Source organism: Somniosus microcephalus, chromosome 3 (assembly GCF_052327205.1).
Source record: "Somniosus microcephalus isolate GS21.2 chromosome 3, FLI_Smic_1.0, whole genome shotgun sequence".
Classification (NCBI taxonomy): domain Eukaryota; kingdom Metazoa; phylum Chordata; class Chondrichthyes; order Squaliformes; family Somniosidae; genus Somniosus; species Somniosus microcephalus.
The window spans coordinates 331752681-331775366 of record NC_140989.1 but is presented as its reverse complement, the minus strand read 5'-3'; the positions used below and the strand labels follow the sequence as shown (position 1 = coordinate 331775366).

The window sequence follows — 22686 nt, the reverse complement described above, 5'->3', positions numbered from 1 at the left end:
TTCCTGAACATTGTGGACGAATACTCCCGGTTCCCATTCGCCTTCCCCTGCCCAGACATGACCAGCGCCACGGTCATTAAATGCCTCAACAGCCTGTTCTGCCTGTTCGGTATGCCGAGCTACATCCATACGGATAGGGGGGCGTCCTTCATGAGTGAAGAGCTACGCCAGTACATGCTGTCCAAGGGGATCGCCACGAGCCGTACCACCAGCTACAACCCCCGGGGTAACGGCCAAGTGGAGCGAGAGAACGGGACAGTATGGAAAGCAGTCACTCTAGCTCTAAGGACCAAGGGCCTCCCTATCTCCCGCTGGCAGGAAGTCCTCTCGGATGTGCTCCATTCAATACGGTCGCTATTGTGTACGGCCACTAATGCCACGCCTCATGAACGAATGTTTGTCTTTCCCCGGAAATCCACCTCAGGCGTATCCATGCCGTCATGGCTCTCCACCCCAGGTCCAGTACTCGTGCGAAGGCATGTGAGGGGCCACAAGATGGACCCTCTCGTGGAGCCAGTACACCTACTCCACGCCAACCCCCAATACGCATATGTCCGGCACGCCGACGGAATGGAGGACACCGTGTCCATAAAAGACGTCGCCCCAGCCGGCATCGACAACAACCACGGCAATAGCAGCAACAACGATCACAGCAACTCTTACCCACCCACTACTCTTTCATCACCCCCGGAAGAACATCGACCAACGGCACCCCCACCAACTACCCCTTCAACAACCCTGGCGGCACCCCCGGCAGAGACCCAGGAGACTACCGGGGACACCCAGCCGACACCCGCGGCACCACAACAGCCACGTCGGTCGCAGAGGACTATCAAACCCCCGAACAGACTAAATCTATAGAAGGGGTGAATGTGATGAAATATTCCATTCATCACTGCCTGTGACTGTGGTCGGTTTCAGTGTCATTTCCCTTCCCCCAGTCCTCATTGTATTGTTTATTGGAATGTGCTGGAATGTGCTGTGTGTGTAGGGCTCCGCCCATACCTGGCCCCTTTTGTAAGCTAGCTCAGTCTGGCCTCAGTCTCCAGAAGGAAGATACCTCTCTCTCTTACGTGTTACTTTCTAAGTTAATAAAAGCCTTGTTTTGTTTCGCTAACATCGAGTCTCGGAATTATTGAGGCACATCAACCCGATCAGCATAACCTTCTATTCCTTCCTCCCTCATGTGTTTATCCATCTTCCCCTTAAATGCATCTATACTATTCGCCTCAACTATTCCTTGTGGTAGCGAGTTCCACATTCTCACCACTCTCTGGGTAAGGAAGTTTCTGCTGATTTCCTTATTGGCTTTATTGGTCACCTTATATTTATGGCCACTAGTTTTGGTCTCAAATTCTTTCATAATTTCAGGTTTTTTTAAACCTACGCAGTCCTTGTTTTTTCCCTATTGTTCCATCACACTGGTAGGGCAGAGAGGCAGCTCGCTCCCAAGGGTTCTGCCCACGGGTGCTTTATGGACAGAGGATCAAACACAACGGCTGCTTCATTTCATTTGTCCTCGTTTCCACCGTTCTTCATGAAGAAGGCACTTCAACTCCTTTTAGCATTTCCCTTATAAGTTCTCATTTGGGAACTGCAAGAAAAAATCAGGGTGATAATCTACATCCTATCACTCTATGGCACAACATGTTGGACAATCCTTGCCCTACATTACCAAAGCCGAAGGGTCATCGACCTGAAACGTTAACTCTGTTTCTCTCTCCACAGATGCTGCCTGACCTGCTGAGTGTTTCCAGCATTATCTGTTTTTATTTCAGATTTCCAGCATCCGCAGTACTGTATTTTGCTTTTGGATAATCTCTATCTTGATGATAAAGAGATCCAGTAGCTCCTCCATTTGTTGTTAGAAGTGAAGACAGAGCAGGCAGGGTATAGGGGTTTAAGGAAGCAGTAGAGAAAAGAAGTCATCTAGGATGAGTACTGAGCTGTTTTGGCAGGGAAGTGAGGTTGATTAAAGCTTGATGTGGTTCAACCACATCTGTCAATGAATCTCTAAATACGTTGTGATGTAAAAAGACTACTGAGCACTTGGTTTGAGTATAAAACAAGGCTTTAATCAACTGTTTCACAACCATGAGATTCTAGTTACATCACTAGTTCCTGGTTACAGAAACATCCTGAGCAAGCTGGGCCCATGCCCGAGTATTTATACTCCTTGGACGGCGCCACCAGCTGGCCGCCCAGTGTTACTTCATGAGTCATGATAAGATTCATGACACGTTGTACAACAGATATGACTTTGGATTGTGAGATGACAGACCAATTGCTGATGCTACTGTGATGACAGGTAGCTGAGGGCTTGTAGCTGTGATTTTCTAGTTTAGGATAAGTAATTGACTGTTTGCACCGTTATTGGGCCTTCAAAGAAGTGTGACCTTTTGAACCTGATTAACTTAATGTTAAGCTGAAATAAAGAAAGAAATGACTTGCATTTATATAGTGCCTTTCATGTCCTCAGACCATCCCAAAGGGCTTCGCAGCCAATTAAGAACTTTTGAAATGCAGTCACTCTCTTGCAATGTATTGAACTGCAGGAGCCAATTTGAGGACAGCAAGGTCCCAAAACAGCAATGAAATGAATGATAATTTTTTTTGTACTTGTATTGGTCGAGGGATAAATACTGGCTAAGACCCTGGGAGAACTCCCCTGCTCTTCTCTGAATAATGCCATGGGATCTTTTATGCCTACCTGAGCAGGCAGATGGGGCTTCAGTTTAATGCCTCATCTGAAAGACTGCACCTCCAACTATGCCGCACTCTCTCAGGTTTGGGTTTTTCTTCTAGATATTTTCCTTCGGCTCAGTATTTCAGAAAACTCCCAGAGACACGCTCTCACTTCCTATTGCCTGAAACGTGCCTTTACATAACCAATATCAAGGCAATTTGTAGCGAGTCGCCAAAAAATCGTTGTTGCTGTATTTCGGTTTACTGCTTACATCATATATCTTCCTTGCTGTGGACAGTTTATGAACTAAACACTTCACTAGACCACCGTTTAAATTATAACTGCCAAACATGATTATTAACGAGTAAATTGATACATGAAAAGAAGCAATGATATACTGTAGATTTACAGTAGTTAATGATTTAACAATTGTAAATTCAATGGTGTCAGCCGCAGTTGGTAGCACTCACCGCTCCAGAGCCTTGAGCACAAAATCTAGGCTGACACTCCGGTGCAGTGCTGAGGGAGTGCTGCACTGTCGGAGGTGTTGTCTTTCGGATGAGACGTTAAACCGAGGCTCCGTCTGCCCTCTCAGATGGACGTAAAATATCCCGTGGCACTATTTCGAAGAAGAACAGGAGAGTTTTCCCCGGTATCCGGACCAATATTATCCCTCAACCAACATCAATAAAGCAGATTGTCTGGTCATTATCTCTTTGCCATTTATAGGACCTTGTTGTGCACAGATTGGCTGCCGCATTTCCTACATTAAAACAATGACTACGAATCTATCCCATTTAGCATGGTGGTCGTGCCACACAACACGATGGAGGGTGTCCTTAGTGTGAAGACGGGACTGCGTCTCCACAATGACTGTGCGGTGGTCACTGCTACCAATACTGTCATGGACAGATATGTCTGCGACAGGTAGATTGGTAGAAGTCAAGTAGGTTTTTCCCTAGTGTTGGTTCTCTCACCACCTGTTGCAGGTCCAGACTGGCAGTTATGTCCTTCAGGACTCGGCCAGCAGTGGTGCTACCGAAAATAAAAACAGAAAATGCTGGAGAAACTCAGCAGGTCAGGCAGCATCTGTGAAGAGAGAAACAGAGTTAACGTTTCAGGTCATCGACCTGAAATGTTAGCTCTGTTTCTGTTTTCACAGATGCTGCCTGACCTGCTGAGTTTCTCCAGCATTTTCTGTTTTTATTTCAGATTTCCAGCATTTGCAGTATTTTCTTTTTGTATTGTTGTAGTGGTGCTACCTAGCCACTCTTGGTCCCCCCACCCAGAGTACATTCTGTGCCCTTGCTACTCTCAGTGCATCTTCCAAGTGGTGTTCAACATGGAGGAGCACTGATTCATCAGCTGAGGGAGGGTGGTAGGTGGTAATCAGCAGGAGGTTTCTTTGCCCATGCTTGACCTGAAGCCATGAGACTTCATGGGGTCCGAAGTCAATGTTGAGGACTCCCAGGGCCACTCCTTCCCGACTGTATACCACTGTGCCACCACCCCTGGTGGGTCTGTTCTGCTGGTGGGACAGGACATACCCAGGGATGGAGGAGTTTGGGACGTTGGCTGAAAGGTATGATTTTGTGAGTATGACTATGTTAGGCTGTTGCTTGACTAGTCTGTGGGACAGCTCTCCCAATTTTGGCACATTAGGAGGACTTTGCAGAGTCTGGGCTGGGTGTGCCATTGCCGTGTCCGTAGCCAGTGCTGAGGTCGATGCAGGGTGGTCTGTCCAGTTTTATTCTTATTATTTTGTTTCGTAGCGGTTTAAGAACATAAGAACATAAGAAATAGGAGCAGGAGTAGGCCAATCGGCCCCTCGAGCCTGCTCCACCATTCAATAAGATCATGGCTGATCTGATCCTAACCTCAAATCTTCTATCACTCTGCATCCACCCGAACCCATGTGATCTCCCGGGAGAGGCGAAAAACCAGATAAAGACCCAATGGCCAATTTGGGAGAAAAAAATCTGGGAAATTCCTCTCCGACCCATCTAGGCGATCGAAATTCTTCCAGGAGATCACTCTGTCCCTATATTTTCTACAGTACTTACCTTCTGTAAAGGCGATCTCCACCCCAGCCAGGAACAGGAATAAAACCATCTCCTGAAATCTAACAGAATTAGAACACAGTAGGAGCAGAACAAGGCTACACGGCCCCTGGGCCCACTCCACTACTCACAGGGCCATGACCATTCCGAACCTAGACTCATGTCCAATTTCCTGCCCGCTCCCCGTAACCCTTAATTCCCTTTACTTCTAGGAAACTATCTATTTCTGTTTTAAATTTATTTAATGATGTAGCTTCCACAGCTTTCTGGGGCAGCAAATTCCACAAACCTACCACCCTCTGAGTGAAGAAGTTTCTCCTCATCTCAGTTTTGAATGAGCAGCCCCTTATTTTAAGATTATGCCCCCTAGTTCTAGTTTCACCCATCATTGGGAACATCCTCACCGCATCCACCCGATCAAGCCCCTTCACAATCTTATATGTTTCAATAAGATCGCCTCTCATTCTTCTGAACTCCAATGAGTAGAGTCCCAATCTACTCAACCTCTCCTCATATGGCCACCCCCTCATCCCCGGGATTAACCGAGTGAACCTTCTTTGTACTGACTCGAGAGCAAGTATGTCTTTTCTTAAGTATGGACACCAAAACTGTATGCAGTATTCCAGGTGCGGCCTCACCAATACCTTGTACAACTGCAGCAATACCTCCCTGTTTTTATATTCCAACCCCCTAGCAATAAAAGCCAACATTCCATTGGCCTTCTTAATCACTTGCTGCACCTGCATACTAACTTTTTGAGTTTCGTGCACCAGGACCCCCAGATCCCTTTGTACTACAGTACTTTCCAGTTTCTTGCCATTAAGATAATAACTTGCTCTATGATTTTTCCTGCCAAAGTGCATAACCTCACACTTTCCAGTATTGTATTCCATCTGCCAAATCTCTGCCCACTTACTTAGCCTGTCTATGTCCCTTTGCAGGTTTTTTATGTCCTCCTCACTCACTACTTTCCGTCCCATCTTTGTATCATCTGCAAACTTTGATATGTTACACTCGGTCCCCTCCTCCAAATCATTAATATAGATTGTAAAGAGTTGGGGACCCAGCACTGACCCCTGCGGAACACCACTAGTTACTGGTTGCCAATCTGAGAACGAACCATTTATCCCAACTCTCTGCTTTCTGTTAGAGAGCCAATCCTCCACCCACACCAGAATATTACCCCCAATCCCGTGATTTTTTATCTTGAGCAATAATCTTTTGTGTGGCACCTTGTCAAATGCCTTTTGGAAGTCTAAATACACTACGTCCACTGGTTCCCCTTTATCCACCCTGTATGTTACTTCCTCAAAAAACTCAAGCAAATTTGTTAAACATGACTTCCCCTTCATGAAACCATGCTGAGTTTGCCCTATTAAATTATGTTTATCCAAATGTCCCGTTACTGTCTCCTTAATAATGGACTCTAACATTTTACCAACCACAGATGTTAGGCTAACAGGTCTATAGTTTCCAGCCTTCTGCCTACTACCCTTTTTAAATAAGGGTGTTACATTAGCAGTTTTCCAATCTGCCGGGACCTTTGCTGAGTCCAGTGAGTTTTGGAAAATTATTACCAATGCATCCACAATCCCTACCGCTACTTCCCTCAAGACCCTAGGATGCAAGCCATCAGGTCCAGGGGATTTATCCGCCTTGAGTCCCATTATTTTACCAAGTACCACTTCCTTAGTGATTTTAATTGTATTTAGTTCCTCCCCCCCTAGAGCCCCCTGTTTGTCCAGTGTTGGGATATTCTTAGTGTCCTCTACTGTAAAGACTGATACAAAATAATTGTTCAGTGTTTTTGCCATCTCCATGTTTCCCACCATTAATTTCCCGGTCTCATCCTCTAAGGGACCAACATTTACTTTAGCCACCCTTTTTCTTTTTATATAACTATAGAAACTTTTACTGAGTGGCTTGTTAGGCCATTTCAGAGGGCAGTTAAGAGTCAACCACATTGCTCTGGGTCTGGAGTCACATATAGGCCAGACCAGGTAAGGATGGCAGATTTCCTTTCTTAAAGGACATTAGTGAACCAGATGGGTACATGGTACTCTACTAACTGGCTTTTACACTCTTTGAATGCTGTGTCATATTCTTTTACCACTTCCAAGGGACCTGTGTTCTCAACAGCTCATTCAGTGAATGTAACAATGTAGCCAAGTTTGGAAGGAACTTTCCGTAATAATTCAAAAGACCCAAAAATGATTGAAGTTCAGAGACATTCTTGGGAGTGGATGCATTTCTGATTGCATCCAGCTTTCCTTTGGTTGGATGTAAACCACCGTTGTCTACTCTGTGCCCTAATTACTCCACTGAGTTTTGAAACAACTCACACTTGTGAGCTGTCACTCGAACTCTGTGCTTCTCTAGCCATTTGAGCACTTCATTCAACACCTCATCATGGATTTGCCTGCTTGGTGCTGAAATGAGTATGTCATCCAAATAACACACTACCCCTTCAATCCCTTGCAAAATTTGGTTCATCACCCCCTGGGATGTGTCAGGGGCAGAAGACACTCCAAATGGTAGCCTATTGAACTGATATAAGCCTCGGTGAGTATTTATAGTCAATCTGACTTGGACTCTTCATCTAACTCAAGTTGTAGGTAGGCGTTTGTTAGATCTAACTTCAAAAAGATCTGGCCACCTGTCAGTGTTGTGAACAAATCTTCCACATTTGGCAACATATTGGGTAGATTACACTCTAGAATCAGGTTTACGGTCATCTTATAATCACCACACAACCTTACCTTACCATCTGACTTGGGTACAACAACAATGGGTATAGCCCAATTACTCAGGTCTACCTTAGAGATAATGTTCTCAGTTTCTAGTCTTTTGAGTTCTTGCTCAATTTTCTCCTTGAGTGTGTATGGTAAGAGGCGTGGCTTGCAGTAAACTGGTCTTGTGTCCTTCTGAACTCTGACACTCACCTTGAAGTCTTGGATCAGGCTGCCCGTTTCGCTGAACACCTTCGGATACTGCTTGATGACATTATCTGTCTATACAAATTTCGCTTCCACACGAAAAATCTCATTCCAATCCAGCTTCAGTGATCCCAACCAATTTCTACCTATCAAGGCAGGCTTGTCTCCTGCCACTACTATGAGAGACAAGCTCTGACACTGATCCTTGTATTTCACTGGTATGGTGACACTTCCTACTACAGGGATTTGCTCTCCTGAGTAGCCTCGCAGCTCTACCTTCGATTTCTCCAGTCGATAATCACGTAACCTGTCACGATATAGTGATTCTGGTACTACGTTCACGGATGCACCAGTGTCGATTTCCATGGGTATCCTGGTGCCTGCGACATCTACTTGGATGATGATACCTTGCGAATCACTGTTAGATACCTTCGTGCTCCTGATGACGTGAATCTCCAGAAAATCCACGTCCTGCTGCTTCTCTTCAACGGTATGTAGTGTCTGGTGATTTCTACTTCTAGCACTGCCAGTCGGTTTACTCTTCTGTCGGCACGCCTTCACAAGATGCCCAGTTTTCTTGCAGTAGAAACACTCGGCCCTCACATATGGACAGCTTTGAGCGATGTGTTGTCCCAGGCACCGATAGCATGACTTCAATGCAATGTTACCTTGGCCAGTTGCTGAGGCCTTGGGGCCCACCTGCCTTTTACTTTTAGCCTGCAGCTGATTTACCTCAGTTGTTTGACAACTGGAAATGGCGTGGAACTCTCGGGAGTATCGGATGGCCATATCCATCGACATAGCTGTCTGACAAGCTAAGTCAAAAGTCAAGTTAGGGGTTGTCAACAATTTACGTCTGATATGTTCATTTTTCAGCCCACAAGCAAAGCGGTCACGCAAAGCTCGGTCCTGAATGTTTCCGAAATGACAGTGAATGGATAGCTTTTTTAAAGCTACAATGTACTCACTGATATGCTCATCATTTAATTGACCACGTGTTCCAAAATGATAACTTTCAGCAATTTCCAGGGGCTCAGAACTGTAGTGCTATTCTAACTTAGTTAGGATCTCCTTCAGTGGCGTGTCCTTCAGCTTGGCGGGAACAAGCACATTTTTCAGGGTTTCATACACTTCTGGGCCTGCTTCAGTCAAAAAAATAGCCTGTTTCATTTCTAAAACTACCCAGTTACGGTTTACATCATCGGGGACTTCGACAATACTATTTGCAGTGAAAAACATTTCTAGTCGCTCCACATACACTCTCGTTCATGCTGGAACTCACCCAAGCGCCCTATTATTCCCATAGACATGGCAATCTGGACTCTGGCAACGTTGACAGTTCAGCTACGTGTACTTGAAATTTACCTCGGATTTTTAAGTTTTTCTGCAAAACGAAGAACCTCTAACAGTCCCTCCGTCGGTTGGCAGGATTATTTGCCAACAAAAATTTCAGCTAGAGAATCCACAATCGCATCCTCTTCACCAACTCTGTGATATCTTGAGATACAGCATATATATACACAACAGCACAATATGGCTTCTGGTAAGAACTGTACTGTACATGGCTTTATTATTATATACATCAGTAGTCCACCAGGTGGCTCTATTACACTCCCAGCCTCAAGTAGTTGGTCCCTGCAGATTCAAATTTCTTCCAGCAAAATATTCACTTCAAACTCCCTGGGTTAGAAATTCATCTACTTACCGCCACTCCATAGAGCCATGAAATGGTGATAAAATGTTACTGACCATCACAACGCCCTCTTGGCCATAATGCTGAAATAAAAGCCACCACAAAGCAAACTTTCCAATCCACCTATATACATCTATCCATCCAATATGACATCAAGAAATCAACTCATCACCTGTATGCATTCTCTTAGTGACTGTCTTGCGTGTGCCTTTGCCTATCCTACTAATGTCACACAGTGCTACCCCAGTGGCTGAAGCATGGCTGGTGGAAGGCTGCTGCCCTTCAGTGGGGGAACACTGCAAATGTCGTTGCTGGTTGACCTTGAGGAGCTGGTGGCTGGGAGTGTCGAATCAATCTTCTGTTCTTGTTCTTCTTCACTGTCCTCTCCCTCTTCTTGGTCACCCACATTTCATGGATGTGTGAAATGAGGAAGGCACAAGGGTGGAGTTGTGACTGGAGGGAGGGCAGGAAAGCATGAGGTGCATGCTAGCAGGAGGATAACGTATGAGGATACCAGCATCTTGTATCCTTTCAGTCCTGCCGCTGGCCAAGGGCTCAGCAATGCCCCTGCCAAAAATGGCCAGCACCATGTCCTCCAAGGGGGTGAAGTGAGGCTAGGAATGGGAGCGGTGCCTTGTGATTGGTGCAGATTGTTGTTAGGTGAGTGATTGGAGGTCTTGCATTGAGCAGTGTGTGAGGCTAGTGGTGTAGTTGGTAGGAGATGGCTTTTGAAGATGCATTCACTGACCTTGACCAGTGGTCTAAGCTCATGAAGCTTCTTTGGGTACTGGAGCCAGATGGTGGGGGAAACACAGTGACAGCCTCGGTGATGTACTCCCACATCCTTCTTTCTGGAGGGCCTCTTGGCCCTTGTGGGTAGAGGGCCTGTCTTGCAGTGTTGCCCACTGCACAAAGCTGGAGTGCTGCGTGCGAGACCCTGGGTGCCCCTTCCCTGGCTTGCTGAGCCATTTGTGTTAGTGCTGAGGCAGTTTTCCCATTTGTTGAGATACAGAAAGTTTAAGAGCTGAATATTCAAATTTGGGACCTTTAATGTTAAATATTGTTTAAAAGGCAGAAAGGGCTGAAAACTGCATTGTTGCATTTCGTTTTGTGACCACCCTTGTGACTATGTGTGCTTTATTTTCCTCTTATGGGTGCTCCTTCGTAGTGGTTCCCCTGTGGCTTCAGCAGATGTGGAGGCCCCTTGCTCACTTTCCTGCTGCTCATGTCTCGACACCTTGGGCGTGCGTCCTCTGGGGTGGCGAGCCTGTGAGGCCTCGTCAACAGTCTGCTGCTCCTGCGGCTGTGCATGGATTTCCATCACCTCTGATCTTATGGATGGACCCTGTTGTGTATGTAACCTGTTCCACCTTAAGAGAGCTTAAGCCTGTTCCACCTTAAGAGATGTACTACTTTCTCAGGCTGCTGTAGACGTAATACCGGGGGTGAACACACCGGTATAAAAGCACTGTGCAGTAATCTTGTATTCAGTGTAGTCCCTACCTCCAACCAGTAAAGACCTGTTTTATTGTTACTGATTAAGTCTGAGTATTAATTACTTGAACAACTCACAGACTTAACACTGGCGACGAGTCAGGTTCTTACCCTGCGGCAGTTATTCCACGGCGGTTGAAGAGAGGTTTCAAACCTCACCACTCACCACCCCACTGGAAGCGACAGGCATTAGGACCCTGAAGCCTCCATCAGCTTGTGAACCGGAGTAGAAGACAGGACTGGGGAAGAGAGAGGTACAGGGCGATAGCGATCGGCAGATAAGGGCCGGGCCGCTTTGAAGTGAGGGGCGCAGCCGGGCCATCGATCACAACCACCGATAAGGGCCGCACTCGGGCTGAAAGGCGCAGCGTCGGCAGACACTGAAGGCGCGAGAGCCGCGGTGAAAAGCGCGGGCCATCGATCGCGGCGGAGATAAGGGCCGCACTCGGGGCTGAAGGGAGACGGCGTCGGGGGACGGGTGAAGACCGCCAAGCGCGGGAAAACCGCCATTTTGTGGGCGGAGGACGACGGCAAGAGCGGGAAGCCGCCATCTTGGATAGCAGTAAAAAAAAAAAAATCTGAGAAATTGCAAATCTGATAAAGTACTACAATGCCTAAACACGGGAATATTAGCAACTTTGATAGTGACATCGAAGATTGGGCCATATATGTTGAAAGAGTAAAAAATTATTGTAAGGCCAATAAAATTCGTGACCAAGATAAAGCTCTAACATTATTAAATTTAATGGGTGCGAAGACATACGGGCAATTGAAACACCTGTTATCACCAGATGAACCGGCGGATAAGACGTTCGATGAGATTGTTACTGTCCTGAAAGATCATCTAAACCCCACGCCGCTGATGCTAGCGGAACGATTTAAATTTTACGACAGAAGGCAGCTACAGCATGAAAGCAATGCTGAATATTTGCTGGAATTGCGTAAATTAGCGAAATATTGCCAGTTTGGAACGGGACTGACAGATGCACTACGAGACAAATTTGTGTGTGGTTTATTTAAACAGGATACACAAAAGCGACTGCTCGAGGAGAATGAGCTGACGCTTGAGAAGGCGGTCACTATGGCAGCAGCACACGAAGCCGCAGCGAGAGGCACGGCAGTAATGCAGCTACGGTCACCGGAGCTCAGTGCACACAAATTGGGTGTGAGTTCTGTTAAATGTTATCGTTGTGGAAAGACAACGCATGATCAGAACCAGTGTTGGTTTAAAAACCAAGAATGCAGAACATGTGGTAAGCTTGGACATATAGCTAGAGTATGCAGGTCAGGGAAGAAGACCAGCAACAAGAAGTCACCGCAAGGGAAATACGCAAAGGTACACAAGGTGGCCAAACAGGAGTCCGATTCAGATGCTAGCAGTAATGAACTGGCTGGCTTAAGCAGTATTGAACTGGCTAGCTTAAGGGTACTCAACGTTGGTAAGGGTGCAGACCTCCAGACAATTTGGGTTACTCTTCAGATAGAAGGAGTCCAAGTAAAAATGGAATTGGACACTGGATCGGCATTGTCGGTCATGAATAAGAAAGATTACAGAAAGTTATTCCAACATATTCCCCTACAGGATACGGAGATTATATTGACAACCTACACGGGGCAGAGAGTGTACCCCATCAGGACAATAAAGGTTGCAGTGGCCAACAAGGGCGAAGGAAGTCAAATAATGGACTTATATGTGCTACCGGAGGGAGGTCCACCACTACTAGGCCGGGAGTGGTTTAGAAACATAAATATGGACTGGCATTCGCTAAAAGCCATAAAGAGTGAGAACTCGGTGCAGATAATCAGCCCAGACTCTAGAACTGATGATGGTAAGACCAACCCATGTGCAAAAGACAAAGTTTCAGCACAGAATTCCACTGAGCAACAACAACATAGTTTAACAGAGAATTCTGAGTCTGTCAAGTCTACTGATATGCACATTTTTGAGGGACACTGGGCTCGAACTCAACTCCATTTCAAACTACAACAGCAATTAGAACAAATGATTCGCCGTTTTGAGCAAGAGATGAATGAAATAAAAAAGTTCTTTGTTACAGAGTGGGAGAATCTGGAAAGGCAACAGAAGCAACTGATGGAGAAAATGGAGCAGGAGCACACCAACCATCTGCGCGAGGAGGCCGAACGAATCAAAGCTGATTCAGGTTCTGAAGGTGCGTGCCATAATCTGGTGTCAGAAGAGTTAACGGTCAGCCAACTCCTTCATATGCTGAGGGACAAGACTCTGAAATGGGAAAAACTTGAACACGAGCTGCGATCTTCAAAGGAAAAGGGTTCGGAGCTCTCAAAAGTCATTGAGATGGCTGATGTGACGACACAGACTGAAACGACTGCAACAGAGCAGCCATTGGATGCCAAAAGTACGCTGACTCACGTCAATGTAGAACAACAGACCGCTGAAACAGCTGCTCCGGTAGAGGGATTGCATAGTCCGATCAATCAATCTCCAAAGGAAGTTGAAGTATTAAAATCACAAATGAGGTCACTAGTAAACGACTTGCTGAAAGCCCAGAAAAAGCTGGATGCAGAGGTACACATGAAGAAGTCTCTTCAGGAAAGATGTCTGGATTTGGAACAAGAGCTGGCTAACGTCCAGCTGGGTATGGAGGAAATAGACGACCCTCTCACTGGTCTAGCTCAGGACGACACCGAATATTACCATGACCTGGTGGACGACACCGAATATTACGATGTCCTGTCCTGCCCAGCTTGTAACTTCGACTCCCAAAGTGCAGAAATCATGGAGGAGCACCAAAAGTCTACGGAACATCGGGAGAAGCTGGCTCTACGACGGAAACAGGAGGAAGAGAAGGAGGAACTGCGCATGCAGCTGGCAGCTGTGGCAGCTGACAATGGAGCCCAGAGAGTCTCCAAGAAGCAGAAAAGGAAAAGTAAAAACAGAAGATGACCCATCTGAACCATTATCACCTCTACCAGATCACACACGTGGTCCCTCCGAACGGAGCCAAATCAGTTCGGAAGTTCAAGCTGTTAAATCCATGAAAGGACTATTGAATGAGTAACATGAACCGACTACACCACAGAGATTGAATCTGTGAACTGTTTTCCGCAGAGACTGAATCTGTGATATGTTACGTTAAACATGAAGTTATATATGTATATATGTTATTACGTTATGTTAAATGGGGGGATGACTATAAAGCTAAGAAGGGAGGAGTGTTGTGTATGTAACCTGTTCCACCTTAAGAGAGCTTAAGCCTGTTCCACCTTAAGAGATGTACTACTTTCTCAGGCTGCTGTAGACGTAATACCGGGGGTGAACACACCGGTATATAAGCACTGTGCAGTAATCTTGTATTCAGTGTAGTCCCTACCTCCAACCAGTAAAGACCTGTTTTATTGTTACTGATTAAGTCTGAGTATTAATTACTTGAACAACTCACAGACTTAACAGACCCAGAGGCAGAGGGTCGACATGCAGCTGAACCGAGTTGGCAGAGTCCTGCGCCCTCCGACGAGGACTCTCCACTGCTGTCCCTGTCTCCACAATCTGCTGATGCTCACTTGTGAGCTGTGATATACCAGGTGACAACACTACTCTATGTCCCGAAGGTCCCACCGAGGTGTGAGTGTCTCTGCTGGTGCTGGGTGCGCTTATTTCTGCTGACGCTGCAGCCTCAGAGGTTGAAGATTCCTCTGAGGAGTCTGGAATCTCAGGCTCTTCCTCCTGCACAGTGGGGACGGGGGTTCTCGATGGTCCTGTGGGGGAGTGATGGAAAGAGTTAGAGATGTGATGCCAAGGTTACATGCACATTGCATTTTGCAGATGATCATAAGTCCATATGATGTAGCTTCAGAATCATTATCAGCGACTCATGCAATGTCAATGAGAGAGATGGAAAACTATTCTGTCACCAGCTTGCAGGGATGCACCTGCCTGTCCTTCCCCAACTTCCACATCTGTTTCAGCCCCGACAATCTCTAGGACGGCTTCCTCCCAGGGGGTGAGCTGGGCTAATGAGGGTGGCCATCCTCCTGTTCTGGCTCACTCTCTCCTGTTGTGAGCTCTCTTTTCCTGCAATAAGGGAGACAAGTGGAGGTTGAGTGAGAATGAGGGAGTGAGTGTAGCATAGCATTGATACTTAGAAGGAGACAAAGATGGAGTGAGGTTGCAAGACCAAGGGCCCTCCCTGTGCGTTGTCAGTTGTGTTCAAAGCATCAGAGTGAGAGGGAGTGTGAGGGCTGCATGGTCGAATAGTTATGTGAATGTGAGCATAGAGAGAGAGGGAATGGCTAAGGGTGCATGGATGTGAGTGTCAAGTGGGATGTGGAGGAAGAAATTGCTAAAGCTGAGTGCTGGTGAGGAAAGGCAATGGGGATCAGATTGAGGGTGATGGAAACTTCATACTTACTTTTCCAGTGCGATGAAGGTCATGGAATCTTCTCCTGCACTGCATCCAGGTGTGCCGTGTGAGCCCCAAGGAGTTGACTTCCCCAGCCACCTGTAGCCACACAGCCTTCGTCTGACTGGGAGGCCTCTTCCTCCCTGAAGAAGGGAACAGGACCTCCCTGTGGGCCCTAGCTCCATCCAACAATGCCTGCAGTGATGCCTCATCAAATTTAGGAGATGATCTTGGCCTCCCGCTGGCCATTATTCCTGCAGGTTCCTGTGCCATCAAATGCCAAAAGGTTGGCAGCCTGCAGAAGAAGCAAGGCTTGTTGCAGACCTTAAATGCAGCAGCAATGATGACGTCATATTATGCGACTTTCTGACTGGAAAAACTCATTTGCCAAGGGTTCCCACATGTTGGAAATCAATTGGCCAATTGAGTTAAAATTGCATCAATCTCACACACCCATTTAGATTCGTGTGGGAAACACGAAATTTGGGGAACCCGACAATTCCCTGCACCTGAGTTAAAATCGACCCCAATATGTTTATATCCTACTGCTACATCAGAACTCTGCTTGTCTGTTGCTGTTTTCCTCTCCCTGCCCCCTCCTCCCCTACGATAGCTTCCAGTCAGGGTGCTTCTTGGGGCAGGTTCTTACCTCAGCACTAGATAGCCCACCCCAGCACAACTGTGACATTGCTGATGGCTAGATTTGCACTGCCTGCCTAACTCTGAATATTTGTGGTGCGGTCAATGCCATAATAAAATGGCAGATAAAAGTCCCTCCCTGTTAGTTTCCAGTAGTGCAACTGCATCCTTGGAATTTCAAGGCTAACATCAATATTGTGAGGTTTCGTGCATCAAAGAAGTTGTGCCATTTACTATGAGTAAACCAGGTTTTTAATCCCATATGTACTGTGACAGAAATAACAGAAATCAAGACTATAATGCAACCTAGACAAAATTGCTTCATTTTTATCACACTGACTTGCTTAAAGGATTTGTCCCATAAATCATTTAAGTAACCTGTATAATTCATCAGTTCTTTCTCATCCTCCTCTGTTACTTTGGTAACTGGCACAACACCCGCAGGAAAATTTAACAAATTGAAAATAATTGTGTAGCTAGATGCAGCTGTTGGGAAAAGTATTTTTAAATGATTTATTTGTAATTTTATTATTCTGTCTTTCTTATATCCCCTGTATAATAAAAAATACAGTACTATATTCTCTGTAATTTTGGATAATATGCATAAGCAAGACGACTGATTTGCAGTTTTCAAGGAAAAATGGACAGAATCACAGAATTCCCAAAACATGGGTAACAATCCATACAATAAAAACAGAATTTGACTTATTCAGTCATCATAAAATATAAACCTCTGTACATAGGGTACAATCCATCGCTGTACACCAGTGGTTTTCAAACCTTTCTTTCTGTTTCCTCCACACTCACCTCCAACAACAAGTGCGAGGAGCTCATGGCCTTCTTTGTCTCTAAGGTAGAGACCATCTGATCAGCTGCTTCTGCCACTTCCTTCCTTTTGTTTTATTCGTTTATGGGATGTGGGCGTCGCTGGCAGGGCAAGCATTTATTGCCCATCCCTAATTGCCCTTGCGAAGGTGGTGGTGAGCCGCCTTCTTGAACTGCTGCAGTCTGGGTGTTGATCGTAAGGTAATGTTTCGAAGCTTCTTCTACCTCCATTTGCAAGTACGCCTGGGCTAGATCAATTTTCGTGAAGCGTTTACCACCAGATAGCGAGGCAAAAATATCCTCAATTCGTGGAAGCGGATATTGCACCGTGTGAAGGACTGGGTTCACTGTCACCTTAAAATCCCCACAGATGCGGACCTTCTTTGGTTCCCCAGGCGTATTACTCAACGACCTCTTCATTACAGGAACGATGGGTGTAGCCCACTCGCTCCAGTCCGCTTTGGACAGTACTCCTGAACGTTCCAACCCTTCCAGCTCTGCTTCAACCGCTGGTCTGATCGCATAAGGCACTGGTCTGGCCTTCAGAAACTTTGGGCTTGCATTTTCCTCTATTTTAATTGTTGCTGTTATTCCTTTTAGTGTTCCTAGTCCCTCCTGGAACACTTCTTTTGCGTCAGTTAGCATTTTTGACCGTCGTCCAGGTGTGACGTCGTCATCCTTTTTGGCCTCAACCTTCAGTGCCTGTATGGAATGCCAATCTAATTGTATCTTTCAAATCCATTCACGTCCTAGCAGTGGTGGTCCTCCATTTGGCAATACATATATATCCATTTTAGGTATTTCCTGACCTTTATATGTCACTTTCACCCTTATTTTCCCTTTGGGGTAGACTTTTTGCCCCGTATACGTCTTCAAGACAATCTCTGTAGCTTTCAAGGGTATGTGTGAAAATAGCCGCTTGTAGTCTCTTTGATTTATGACTGTTAGAGCTGACCCTGTGTCCAATTCCATTTCCACTTGGACTCCCTCTATCTTGAGTGTAACCCAGATAGTCTGGTGATCCTCCATTTCGGTTGCTTCCGGAGTCTGTGTCACTTTTTTGTTCGTCTGAACCACTGTCCATCACCTGGTGTACCTTTTTGTACTTCTCCTGTGGAGATTTCTTACTGTTGGTTTTCTTCCCAGACCTGCAGACTCTTGCTATGTGTCCTGCTTTCCCACACTGTCTGCACACTTGGTCCTTGAACCAACAATCTTTCTGGTCATGTGTTGTTCTGCCGCAGTGATAGCACTTCCCTGTTCCATAGGTCATTTCGTTGGTGCCATATTCTTGCGGTCTCCGTTGTATCTCTGCAGCGTCCCTTGCAGCTGCTTCGTGTGATACTGCCATACTGAAAGGTCCTTTTCTGATAGAAGCCGTTTCTGGGTTCCTTCACTTTGTAGCCCACACACAAACTTGTCCCTTAACGTGTCTGCTAGTCCCGCTCCAAACTGGCAGTATTTCGATAGCTTGCGCAGTTCCGTTAGGTACTCAGCATTGCTTTCGTCTTTGTGTTGGTTCCTTTTATGGAACTTAAATCGTTCTGCTATCAGCAGCGGTGTGGGGTTTAAGTGGTCCTGTAGGATTTCTACTATGCTTTCAAAATTCTTGTTTACTGGCTTCTCTGGGGTTATTAAATTTCGCAGTAACCCATAAGTTTTTGCACCCATGGAATTTAACAGAACCAGTGCTTTATTAGCATCTGGCACTTCATTCGCCCTGCAGTACACCTCAATACGTTCCACATATGTCGCCCAATCTTCGACTTCATTGTCGAACGTAGAGATACTGCCACTCTTCGGCATCCTTGGTTGTGCGTTAACTATCACTAATGGTGCTTCCCCTTCTTCTCCGCTGGCACAAAATGGCGTCTCCCGCGCTTTCCCTGCTTCTCCGCGGCTCAATGGCGTCTCCCCTTGCTTCGCCCCATGGACCCTGATCAGCCCGTGATCCCTGGCTGTGCTCTGCGCGTTCTTCTCTTGATATTTGTCGACGCCGCTCAGTCTAGAACCCGGCTGTTTCTTACCCTCTCTCTCTCCGGTTTGCAGTATTTTTCCTCGACGCCGCTCGGTGATCAACCCCCGGCTGCGCCCTGCTCTCTTCACCCCCTTTCTTACCCCGTCGACGCTGCTCGGCCCTCTCTCTCTGCCGTCGGTCGGCTCCAGCCGCCGCTGCTCGGGAAGGGTCTGCTCTGGACCTGTCGTCGGTCTCTTACTGCTCGTTGTGGCTGGGGAACCAAGCCCGGCTCTCCACAGCCTCCCCAGCGAAGTTGGATCTTTGCCTGACTGCTGGGCGGTTGCTCGCGGTCGACGCCCGTGTTCCTGGACTCGACTATTTTTTTTTGATGTTGCAGGTAGATTCGAATCGACACTCGTCGCCACTGTTAGATCCGTGGTTCAGTGGATAAATAATCACATGGATGCTGTACATTAACAAATAACAGGTCTTTACTGGAGGAAGGCAATCTCTAGACTGGGGTACAGAGGCATGCGCACAGCTTATATACCGGTGTGGTCACTGCCGGTACTACAGTATACAGGAGCTGTAAAAAGTAGTTCTGACTTAAAGGCACATACACTACAGTAAAGGTACTCCCACAGTGCTGTTAAGTAAGGAGTTCCAGGATTTTGACCCAGCGACGATGAAGGGACGGCGATATACTTCCAAGTCAGGATGGTGTGTGACTTGGAGGGGAATTTGGAGGTGGTGGTGTTCTCATGTGCCTGCTGCCCTTGTCCTTCTAGGTGGAAGAGGTCGCGGGTTTGGGAGGTGATGCCGAGGAAGCCTTGGCGAGTTGCTGCAGTGCATCTTGTAGATGGTACACACAGCAGCCATGGTACGCCAGTGGTGGAGATTTAAGGTGGTGGATGGGGTGCCAATCAAGCGGGCTGCTTTGTCCTGGATGATGTTGAGCTTCATGAGTGTTGCTGGAGCTGTATTCATCCAGGCAAGTGGAGAGTATGCCACCACACTCCTGACTGGAGTAGCCTACCAGGCCAAACTTCCTCTAAGGTTGCCCCCACCCTAGTCCTGAACTCTCCTCCAGTTTCTCTCTGATCTCCCTTCGTGACCTCTCCGAGCTCATCTTGTCCATGAGACCAACTTCCTGCTCCCTTGACCCTATTCCCACTAAACTGCTGACCACACAACTTCCTTTTCTGGCTCCTCTTTTCAGTGTCATCTGTGGCTCAGTTGGTAGCACACTCACCTCTGAGTCAGAAGGTTGTGTGCTCAAGTCCCACTCCAGTGCAGTGCTAAGGGAGTGCTGCACTGTCGGAGGTGCCGTCTTTCAGATGAGAGGTTAAACCGAGGCCCCGTCTCCTCTCTCAGGTGGATGTAATAGATCCCATGGATGGGGGCGGGCGGGAGAGAGGGGGGAGAGGGAGAGAGGGGGGCGAGGAGAGGAGAGGGGGAGAGAGGAGAGGGAGGAGAGGGGGGGGGGAGAGAGGAGAGGGAGGAGAGGGGGGGAGAGAGGAGAGGAGAGGGGGGGGAGAGGGAGGAGGGGGGAGGAGGAGGAGGAGGGGGGAGAGGGGGGGGAGAAAAGAGGGGGGGGGAGAGGAGGGGGAGAGAGGGGGGGAGAGAGAGGGGGGGGGAGAGAGAGAGGGGGGGAAAAGAGGAGGGGGGGAAGAGAGGGAGGGGAAGAGGGGGGGGAAGAGGGGGGGGAAGAGAGGGGGGGAAGAGGGGGGGGAGGGAGAGAGAGAGGAGGAGGGAGGGGGAGAGAGAGGAGGAGGGAGGGAGAGAGAGAGGGGGGGAGAGAGAGGAGGAGGAGGAGGAGGAGGAGGGGAGGGAGAGAGAGAGGGGGGGAGAGAGAGGAGGAGGAGGAGGAGGAGGGGGGGGAGAGAGAGGAGGAGGAGGAGGAGGGGGGAGAGAGAGGAGGAGGAGGAGGGGGGGAGAGAGAGGAGGAGAGGGGGGGAGAAAAGAGGGGGGGGGAGAGGAGGGGGGGAGAAAAGAGGGGGGGGGGGGGGGAGAGGAGGGGGGGAGAAAAGAGGGGGGGAGAAAAGAGGGGGGGGGAGAGGAGGGGGGGAGAAAAGAGGGGGGGGGAGAGGAGGGGGGAGAAAAGAGGGGGGGAGAGAGAGAGGGGGAAGAGGGGGGGGAGAGGAGGGGGGGGAGAGGAGGAGGAGGAGGAGGAGGGGAGGGAGAGAGAGAGAGGGGGGGAGAGAGAGGAGGAGGAGGAGGAGGAGAGGGAGAGAGAGAGAGGGGGGGAGAGAGAGGAGGAGGAGGAGGAGGGGAGGGAGAGAGAGAGAGGGGGGGAGAGAGAGGAGGAGGGGGGGAGAGAGAGGAGGAGGAGGAGGAGGGGGGGAGAGAGAGGAGGAGGAGGAGGGGGGGGGGAGAGAGAGGAGGGGAGAGAGAGGAGGAGGGCGGGGGAGAGGGAGGAGGAGAGAGAGGAGGAGGAGGGGGGGGAGAGAGAGGAGAGGAGGGGGAGAGAGAGAGAGGAGGAGGAGAGGGGGGGAGAGAAAGAGGAGGAGAGGGGGGGGAGAGAGAGAGGAGGAGGGGGGGGAGAGAGAGAGGAGGAGAGGGGGGGGGAGAGAGAGAGGAGGAGAGGGGGGAGAGAGAGAGAGAGAGGAGGAGGAGAGGGGGGAGAGAGAGGAGGAGAGAGAGAGAGAGGAGGTGGGGAGGGGAGGGGAGAGAGGGGGGGAGAGAGGGGGGGAGAGGAGGGGAGAGAGGGGGGGGAGAGGGAGGGGGGAGAGAGGGGGGGAGAGGGGGGGGAGAGAGGGGGGGAGAGGGGGGGGAGAGGGAGGGGGGGAGAGGGGGGAGAGAGGGAGGGGGGGGAGAGGGGGGGAGAGGGAGGGGGGGGAGAGGGAGGGGGGGGAGAGGGAGGGGGGGGAGAGGGGGGGAGAGATGGGGGGGAGAGGGGGGGGGAGAGAGAGGAGGGGAGAGGAGAGAGAGAGAGGGAGGGGGGGGAGAGAGGGGGGGAGAGAGAGGAGGGGAGAGGAGAGAGAGAGAGGGAGAGGGGGGGAGAGATGGGGGGAGAGAGGGGGGGGAGAGAGGGGGGGAGAGATGGGGGGAGAGAGGGGGGAGAGAGAGCGGGGGGAGAGAGGGGGGGGAGAGAGAAGGGGGGGAGAGAGGGGGGGGAGAGAGGGGGGGGGAGAGAGGAGGGGGGGAGAGAGGGGGGGAGAGAGGGGGGGGAGAGAGGGGGGGGAGAGAGGGGGGGGAGAGAGAGGGGGGGAGAGAGAGGGGGGGAGAGAGGAGGGGGGAGAGAGGAGGGGGGAGAGAGGGGGGGGAGAGAGGGGGGGGAGAGAGGGGGGGGAGAGAGAGGGGGGAGAGGGGGGGGGGAGAGGGGGGGGGAGAGGGGGGGAGAGGGAGGGGGGGGGAGAGAGAGAGGGGGGAGGGGGAGAGAGAGGGGGGGGAGAGGGGGGGGGGAGGGGGGGGAGAGAGGGGGGGAGAGAGGGGGGGGGAGAGGGGGGGGAGAGAGGGGGGGGGAGAGAGGGGGGGAGAGGGGGGGAGAGGGGGGGGGAGAGGGGGGGAGGGGGGGGAGAGAGTGGGGGGGAGGGGGGTGGGGGGGAGTGGGGGGGGGGAGAGAGGGGGGGGAGGGGGGGAGGGGGGGAGAGTGGGGAGAGGGGGGGGAGATGGGGGGGGAGTGGGGGGGAGAGAGGGGGGGGTGAGGGGGGGAGGGGGGGAGAGAGGGGGGGGGGAGAGAGGGGGGGAGAGGGGGGGAGAGGGGGGGGAGAGAGGGGGGAGGGGGGGGGAGAGAGGGGAGAGGGGGGGGAGATGGGGGGGAGAGGGGGGGGAGTGGGGGGGGAGATGGGGGGGAGAGGGGGGGGAGAGAGGGGGGGGGAGTGGGGGGGAGAGTGGGGGGGAGGGGGGGAGAGGGGGGGGAGATGGGTGGGGGAGAGGGGGGGGAGATGGGTGGGGAGAGGGGGGGAGAGGGGGGGGAGATGGGTGGGAGAGGGGGGGAGAGGGGGGGGAGAGAGGGGAGAGGGGGGGAGAGAGGGGGGGGAGAGAGGGGGGGAGGGGGGGGAGAGAGAGGGG

At 49.7% G+C, this 22686-nt stretch overlaps 1 protein-coding gene across 1 annotated transcript in view; it reads right to left on the bottom strand.

The window, feature by feature from the left end:
• Positions 1-22686, bottom strand: part of faah (fatty acid amide hydrolase) — a 158355-nt gene that overhangs the window by 54947 nt on the left and 80722 nt on the right. The window contains exon 5 of the mRNA XM_085978226.1: positions 16231-16316. Coding sequence (XP_085834352.1) covers positions 16231-16316 — 86 coding nt within the window. The remainder of the gene's footprint in view (positions 1-16230; positions 16317-22686) is intronic.